Source organism: Littorina saxatilis, linkage group LG17, assembly GCF_037325665.1.
Source record: "Littorina saxatilis isolate snail1 linkage group LG17, US_GU_Lsax_2.0, whole genome shotgun sequence".
Taxonomy (NCBI): Eukaryota; Metazoa; Mollusca; class Gastropoda; order Littorinimorpha; family Littorinidae; genus Littorina; species Littorina saxatilis.
In genome coordinates, this window is record NC_090261.1 from 48,924,310 (window position 1) to 48,933,080 (window position 8,771).

The following is an 8,771-nucleotide window of genomic DNA, read 5'->3' on the forward strand; positions in this document are numbered from 1 at the left end:
CAACATAATTATGACAACAACCATAAACATATTATTAAAACAATAACAAAAATTATACGAAGTAAGAACAGCCAAATACACTGAAGAGACATGTATACAAACAGACAAGCACCGTGCATGTACAAGCTGAAAAACAGGCAGCTGCAAAAACAGGATCGTACCAGATTCCAACTGTGCGGACATCGCGACCAAGGAACGGAGCTTGAAAACAGGGCGAGCAGGAGGAGGGGGAGGGAGGAGAGAACATTTGGATCCACGAAGACGCAGTGTGAACGAACAGCAGGACGAGAGAAGAGGAGGGGGAGGAGGGGAGGGACATTTCTAATCTTGAATCCACGCAAGCTCAGTGGGTACCTGCTGAACAGTAACCCATGGTGTTTGGTGACAAGTTCGCCGCAAGGACAGAAAGCCGAAAAGACTGTTTCCCTGTACCTAGCTAGGTGGCACGCGCGCCAGCCCAGCCGACGATTCTCATTGGCTGACAGGGCCCATTCTCTTTCTCAGTGTATTTCGGAGCCTCTATAACTTCACCACGCGGCTAGTTCAACAGTAGAACTCTCTCAGCGCTCGAAGAGACAACGCCTGTATAGAGAACAAACTTGTTCACCTGAACTGTCATACTGTGGCATTTACCTGAAACAATTTTATCTTACAGTCAAAAGTGTTTTGTGATCCAGGACTTTGACGAGTTTCAACGTCTGAGTCCCTCATTGGATTATACCACTGTTTTTCTTCGTGGGAAACTGCACATGAAAACTTGGAGTATCATGAAGTCCGACAACGGCCAGACCAACAAGGATGGGGGGAATGGAGAGGGGTGTGAAAATTACGTCCATTGTTCCATGCTTGGCGATGGTATGGTTGGCAAAACGTGCCTCACTCTCAGCTACACCCAGCATCTCTTCACCGACAACTACACAGCCACAGTCTTTGACAACTACTCTGGTAAGTTTTTATATGATGCATGATGTCTTTTTCTGTCTCTGCCTCTGTCATTGTCTGTCTGTCTGTCTGTCTGTCTGTCTGTCTCTCTCTCTCTCTCTCTCTCTCTCTCTCTCTCTCTCTCTCTCTCTCTCTCTCTCTCTCTCTCAGTGTATATCTATCTATCTTCTTTTTTTTCTTTTCTTTTTTACTTATCAGTTTCTGAAGAATGCAAACTGAAAAGAAAATTAAACTGTGATTTCAACTTACTCGTTCATTCATTCTGTATAATCTGTTTGAAAATCAAAGCATTTTTGAAAAAACTATTCTCTTTACAAGCATGCATACTCTAAAATCCCAGTTGAATTGTGGCTGACGCACATTTCTTACGTAAATTGCAAAAGCAGCATCTTTTCTCTCCTCAGTCAACCGTATTGTAAAACCATCTTCACTTTCATTATGACAAAACCGTCCACACTGACATCATCATCAAACACATCATACACGTGCATATAGATACAGGCGTACTTTCCAAGGATGCAGTCGCATTCTTCAGCTGAGTTTCAGTGTTCGGCACACACACGGAAAAGAACTCAGTCTCGATTAGCGAAGCGGTGCACGTGTAGAGTAGTACAGCATAAACTTGAAATCTTGGCAAGATGTCAAGGCGCGTTCTTGCTACAAAGCGTAACTGGCGGATTCGTTTCCCTGACATTTGTGGAATTCCTCACCTTCCGAGTACTTACAAGTGTCATACACGGTATGCGCCACCGCAAGGCTACATGCCAACGGTTTCAAAACGGTTCCTGAAGGGTAGGAATTTTAAACGGAAAAGAAGGTATTCGATTATATTTCTTCGGTCTTCTTGCCAAGTTATGTGTAACGTTGCTATTAAAACTGCAGCGGGGTTTTTGATTGTTGGCATTTTCTGCGGTGTTCGAGTTGTGCAAGCGTGCCATTTTTGTTTCCGTTTTTGTGTGTGTGTGTGTGTGTGGTGGCATTCCTTTACATTCCGTGTACTTATTTGTATTTTCTTGTTTCTTGCAGTTCCTTTGAAAGTGGGAGGGCAGGAATTTGTCATCAGTCTCTTCGATACTGCTGGCCAGGTAAGCATCAACACTAATTATAACTCCTCTCTCTCTCTCTCTCTCTCTCTCTCTCTCTCTCTCTCTCTCTCTCTCTCTCTCTCTCTCTCTCTCTCTCTCTCTCTCTCTCTCTCATTTCATTTTCCTCTATCCTTACTTATTTCTTCCTCTCGCTCTCACACTTCTTTCACCCCCCACCCCCAACAGCAGCATCCTCTCAATTCTCCTCCTTCCTCCACCCCCCCCCCCCCCCCTCCTCCCTTCTCTGCCACCCGTCCTTACAGTTTCTCTCAATTCAAATTCAAACTGGATTCAGATTCATGATATTCAATGGGAATTCCCCACATATTTGTTACCTTTTTTCGCTCTACCTCTGCTTCCGCAGCGCAGCATTTTATAACGGGCGGTGTCATTTGAATTGTTTAGTGTGTCACGCTTAGCGTATTAACTTCCAAGAATAATCTCACACTCTAGGGAGGTCTGACACAAAGCGATAAAAAGACCGTGGTGTTACCTGATATAGAATATTGCTAGCATGATATAGCGTATAGAAATAAGAAGCCTGACATTAAAACTGTGAGTAGATTCGGCCGGGATTTCCTGCCGTCGGTACGTTTCGCTGCACAATTCCCCCATTCAGCGGTTTCGTAGAAGCGGATATATATGTATAGTGGAAATTCCATTTGCATGAAATGTGGTGCAATGTTGTACCACTCGGTATATGCGGCTTGTGAATGTTAAAGCTTATTTTTAATGCCTAGCCACGTACGCATTAAAATGCACTGCGGTTGTGTTAACCCGCAACTGACTATAAGCGTATTGCTCCTTTATGAAGCATGGTGCATGCAAAGGTATTAGATGGCGTGCTTGGAATCCTGATTCCGAATAATGATTTATCAGTCATGGTTTTGTTGAAGGGTGAAATTGGGTATCATGCACAAATCAAAACCGGGTTTCTTGGAAATCAGAATATTGATTCCTACTTATTAAGAGCCATTGGAAGGGATTTCAGGACCCGCGGGGAAAAACACCTCCGTGTGCATATATAGTGGCCATTGCAATCAGAGAGGGCTGACGTCATCTTTTTACATTTAGTCAAGTTTTGATTTTTCTCTCAAGTTGATCGATTTTGCAAAGCAGGATTTCAGGCAGTGTTCCCAGCACAGCAGCATTGAAGACGAATCAGTTTAAGTTTCGGCTTACGTTCGTAGCGTGAAACAGGAGAAGCAGCACTCTGACGTAGGCTTATTGTGTAGGTACATCTCCCCTCACAGGAAATCTAATCTGTTCTTCACGCTCGGGCGCGCATGATTTATCGTAACCCCCTTCTTTTTCCGACGCGGTACAACGAAAACACAGCGAGGGAGTTTAGTGTAGGCAGACGGATACGGATAGAGGGAAAACAAAAAAAACTTTTATCTCACGTCATCTTGGCAAAGCCGCAGACCCACGGGGAGTGGTCACTGCGGGCACTGGTCAACGAGACAAAGTAATAGGATTGAGGCGCGGGGGGGGGGGGGGGGGGGTTGTAGTAGGGATAAGTCAAACTCTCAGCATAGAAGGCTTACTTGATAGCACTACTGCTTATGCCCAAGTATAGTACTACAGCTTATAATGACCCCAACCACCCCTGTCGTGTGGGGCCGAACAAAGATTAAGAGTGCGGATAGATAGCCATCTGTGTTTATTTTCGGGAGCGGGGGGGGGGGGGGGGGGGCTATGTCCATGTCGATTCTCTTCGATCGTACCTGTATTTCTCTACTTGGTAAGGCGAAAGGACTGGAAAAGGGAACTCGTGACAGATTTCTGTCGTGCGTTGATCATATTCCGCCATGAAATTTCAGGCATGTTTATGTGAGCACTTATCATAAGTTTTAAACTTGTTGTGCTCCTTCTTAATGATGTTGTTATATTATCATGTGTCTGTTTACGAATAAAATACTGTTTAAACAAAAAACAGATTTCTGTCGTGCGTAATATGTATGGTAGGAGACCTACCTTGAGGGTATACAAGGAGTGTTAGACTGATGAGGGTTCACAGTGGGACAGGTTTTGTTTTTATCATTATGAAATCACGACCGTGACCGTGACCGGCCTTAGGCTAAGGCGGAAATATGTAGCAGTTGTTGAGTACGCATATTTACCTTAGTCATGCTCACGAAGAGTACATGTATATATTTACTGAGTCGTGTGTAAACTACTTGTACTCTCTCTCTCTCTCTCTCTCTCTCTCTCTCTCTCTCTCTCTCTCTCTCTCTCTCTCTCTCTCTCTCTCTCTCTCCCCCTCTCTCTCTCTCTCTCTCTCTCTCTCTCTCTCTCCACCCACGATCCTGTTCCTTCCAGTTCGGAAAGGCCAGGCGCTATACGCTCTTTTCCGCCATTCCGACGTGACAGCAAGCATTAGGGCACGGTGCTAGTAGTTCTGTAATCTTGTTTACCGCGAATCCTCCCTTTGGATTGTGGCCAAACCGCCTGGGTGCACTGTCCTGTGAGCCATAGGGGAAACACGCACTTGCAGTTACGGCAGTAGTATCAGCTGTTCTGTGAATACGTTGCCATTTCTTTCGGGTAAACACAACCGGATCTCTTTTGAATCAGAATAAACAACCTAAATAAATGTAGAGCACCGCGACCGTGAGTGTTCTGTTAATGTGTTTTTTTCTTTCTTTTTTTTAATCTTTTTCCCCGCTTTTCTACGACTGCCTGTGAAGAAGAATACAACGCTAACTGCACATAGCTTTTGGGGTTATCTGAGCCCATCTGATGTAAACTTTTTTGTATTGGCCGTGAGCTGTGTGTTTTTCTTTGCGATTCTATAAAAAAGCAAAGGTAGTTGTCTGTTTTCGTAGGGCTCACAAACAGACCGATTTTCTGAATTGACGCGCAGAGCCAAGCCCCGTTAGTTTATTGAACTTTTACAAAGCAAGATTAAACACGAGTTCTTAATTTGAATATAGCTCAATGACCGTGTGGGAGGGTTTCTTTATTTCCTTCTCAAAGTATCCTTTGTGCAAAACGACACACCGACTTCGTCAGTAGCGCGTAGTAAACATTTTTATGACGTCACTTTGAAGATGCAAAAGAAGACTACTTCCTCTCTCTTCGTTGTATTGATCAGTCTTGGGAAAAGAAAGATTAATCATGAATCACAACAAGGCACTGAACTTTACCCGGTGCAGAACAGTCACGAGAAAGTAAGAAAAACAAAGTTTGGCAGGAACTGACGAAAAGTACAGAAAGGTGATTGTTGTAGATGATTTGAGGGTGATTTCTTTTAAAGACAGCTAAATGCTCTTGCTGATGTGCAGTGTTTTGACTAGAAATCCCTACACTTGCTTGTTTCACACCAATGCACTGGTGCAAACAATAGTGTTATTATGATGTGTAAATCACACTTCCGATGATTCGCAGGCTGTGAACAAGAAACCTTTTTGTGTGAACTATGCAAAATACCACTTGTTTTGGTCCACACGGCCTACATACAGGTGCTATATTTTGTCCTCGCAGCAAAACAACCGTATCTCTCTTCTGCTCCCGATTTGAATTAGCCCGGGCCGAAAATAGACTTGTTTAAACCCAACCGCCAATTTTCGGCTTTACCTGCCACTTTTACTTCATACTATCACAGTTTTTTATTTACTCGTCGAGGTGTGAATGATAACATCTCTTTTCACTCGTCAAGGGGTACTCAAGTAACCCATGTCACCCTCGTTCCATTCAAACACTTGGGACCGATCTCTCCGGTGGCTATTTTGGGAGCGTGGTATGTTTAAATGGGCGTAACGCCTTTTGAAGAAGTGCTTAACGCGGGAAAATAGATCGTGAAAATATCTCTGGACATCCAGGCAGCGAGAGAAGAAGGGGGGGAGAGGACCGGTGGGGGGGGGGGGGGAGGGGGGCTTAAAATGCGGGTTTTTGTGCCCGTGCTGCTTCTGCCACCACGCCCTCGCAACCTCTGTCGTTCCGTGTGTACAGCGGGCAGTCACAAAAAAGGGAAAGAACGAGGAAGACAATGTGATGGGAATATATCGCAGCTAGATCCTTGGTCAAACTCCCCCCGTCCCAACCCTCCCGAGTTCCCGTCAGTGGCTGCTATGTCAAGCATGCCTTTTCTCTACTTGCCTTTCCAACATTTCCTCCCCTTCTCCTCCGCCTTGCTTGCTTGTCTTGTATACTTGTCTCCTTTCCCCTTTCCTTTTTCACTCCTCTTCCTCTTCTTTGTGGTCCTATTTTCAACTTGGTGTAGACATTCAAACACTTTTTTGTGGTTGTCTTTTTTCCGTGTTTAGATGCACTTCCTCTTTTGTTTTTAAATCTCTCGAATGTGTGTAGCTCTAACCTGTTTCTTTCGTTGTTGACGAATTTAAATTAATTGTATCAGCATGAACTAATAGAAAAGTTTATGTTAGTATTTCTTCATAGTCTTCTTCACACCTTGTACTTTGCAAGCGGTTTCTGTAATTGCTTTGAATCTGACTTTGTTTTCACAAAGTATGTATACACAAAACACTGAATTTACATAATGTCTATTACCAAAAAAAAATCAAAGTTACAAAGACTAACCATCCCCCTCTCTTTTTCTTGTGTGTTTACAGAGTGACTATGAAAGCCTACGCGCCTACACCTACCAAGAGAGCGAGGTGCTCGTCCTTTGCTTCTCCGTGTGTGACCGCGAGTCATTCTACAGCGTGATCAACTCGTGGCTGCCCGAAATCCAGCGTCACACCAAGCGACGACGACCCATGCTCCTGGTCGGAACTCAGATCGACCTAAGGACCCCCGACTGCCAGGACCAGGTCACCACAGAAGAGGGTAACAACCTCGCCAAGATCATCGGCGCGGATTGCTACATCGAGTGCTCGGCCAGAAACCAGGAAGGCCTCCAGCAGGTCTTCGAGCACGTCGTCTTCTCCGCCTTGAAGTACCGCAAGAAGAAGAACAAGATCTTCAACCGCATCTTCGGCGAGCGTACTCTGTCCAACAAGTCCATCAAGCAACTGTCATCGCTCCTTATGGACAACAAGAGTCAGCAGCTGTCGTGTTAGCGTGGACTGACTGAGCTGCGATATATATGTGTGCGTGAAAACTGAACTGACTCAACTGCGGTGTGTAAATGCACTCTGAAAGATAGCGTGAACGCACGCTGGGGAAAATGTTGACATTGACATTTGGTGTGAACGCCCACTCGGCACTGACATTTGGTGTGAAAGCACACTGACACTTTTTCAGTGCGAATACGCACTGACATTTGGGGGTGACGACAGTGTAGGAACTGTCAGTTACTTGACCAACAAGAGCCGAGAACAATCGTGAACTTAAAATCGGCTCAACGTGAACTGTTGTGAATCGTCTTCGAATGACAGTGAATGACCAAAGAAAAAACTCATGCGGGTGATGACTCTGAATGACTTCAGCTGAGTGCTTGTTTCCAGAACCCTGTGATCTGATTGTTTGTGAATGACGAATGAATGCAGATGAAAAATTGTAGTGAAAACAAAGAAAATGCAGATGGCTGATTGTGATGCAGATGAACATGCAGACGAATGATTGTAACGATATTGAAAGTGCAGATGAATGAATGTGAAGCAAATGAATGCTTAGGACGCCAGTTGAAGTATAGATGAATGATTGCGATGCGAATGTAACTACAGAGAGAGTATTTTAAAAGAGTGCCAGAGAGTTGTATGCGAGTTTGTTTAAATGATGTAATGTCCGTGGATATTATATTTGGGACCTTTGACCTCTGAACACAATGCTTAGTCATGATGTGTTGCCTTCTCACCCGTGGTCTTTGACGTTATGTAAATTTATGTTAATGAAGGTCACAATCTGATGTACATATTTATGAATGCGTGATATACTTGAAGCAGTGATCGCTTCAGAGAGAGAGAGAGAGAGAGAGAGAGAGAGAGAGAGAGAGAGAGAGAGAGAGAGAGAGAGAGAGAGAGAGAGAGAGAGAGAGAGAGAGAGAGAGAGAGAGAGAGAGAGACTACCAAAAGATCAACACAACTGATGAAAAATAAGCATAATGTTCGCATTAAGTCTACCTCCAACATGCTAAGAAGGATAATCACCGGTGATGAAGTGTTCATATCTCAAATCACTTTTAGTCATTTTGTCATGGATCTGAGCTCTCACGATAGTAAACTAGAAGTTCTTTAAAAGATAATCTCCGATTCCCACTTTTTCCACAAACCTTTTATTTTACTAACAACTTTAGTAGGCCTAGGCTCTTCATAAATTTTCATTTTCTAATCTGAATAACACTTTTTCCCTTTATTTTATTTAATTCAAACCTTTGAGGGATCATCAAAAAGTTAAAAATGTTTAACTGTGAAGTAGATCTTTCCTCAACTATTCCTTGATTTGTGTTTGCGTGACTAACCCTTGCAGAATGACTGAATGCGTGAAGAAATGAATGACGTGCGTTTGCTCTCGTATGGAAAACGCATTGTGAACAAATGTGGTGTGAATATGGCCTGTGTTTGTGACAAAGCTTTTTTGTGATATGAAAGAAAATACAGGCGAGCCCTACTATAATGCGTTAATACAAACATGATCATTGGCGTAGAGAAACATTTTGACATAGATCTACAACTGATCCATTCATACAGGATCGGCGATAATGTTTCTGTCCATAGATCTAGCAAGGAGTTGAAGACTCATCTGCAAGATCTGATTTTATACGAAGGGACGAGTGTTTGTTCTACGCGTTATTGTGCGGTTCGCTAGTATAAGATATCCAACATCCCAAAGATTGTACAT

At 43.7% G+C, this 8,771-nt stretch overlaps 1 protein-coding gene across 1 annotated transcript; it reads left to right on the forward strand.

The window, feature by feature from the left end:
* Positions 1–535: 535 nt before the first annotated feature.
* LOC138953668 (cdc42 homolog) lies at positions 536–7,975 on the forward strand. The gene is made up of 3 exons (XM_070325553.1): positions 536–945; positions 1,969–2,027; positions 6,602–7,975. Exons 1-3 carry the CDS (start codon positions 750–752, stop codon positions 7,049–7,051), a joined length of 705 nt encoding a protein of 234 aa, XP_070181654.1. The 5' UTR covers positions 536–749; the 3' UTR covers positions 7,052–7,975.
* Positions 7,976–8,771: the final 796 nt, after the last annotated feature.

What these genes read in the sequence shown, in the direction of transcription:
- LOC138953668 (XM_070325553.1), top strand. Translation starts at nt 750, where the DNA reads ATGAAAACTTGGAGTATCATGAAGTCCGACAACGGCCAGACCAACAAG. An exon ending in AGTCTTTGACAACTACTCTG is followed by an intron (nt 946 to 1,968) that starts GTAAGTTTTTAT and finishes TGTTTCTTGCAG; the next exon opens with TTCCTTTGAAAGTGGGAGGG. An exon ending in TCTTCGATACTGCTGGCCAG is followed by an intron (nt 2,028 to 6,601) that starts GTAAGCATCAAC and finishes GTGTGTTTACAG; the next exon opens with AGTGACTATGAAAGCCTACG.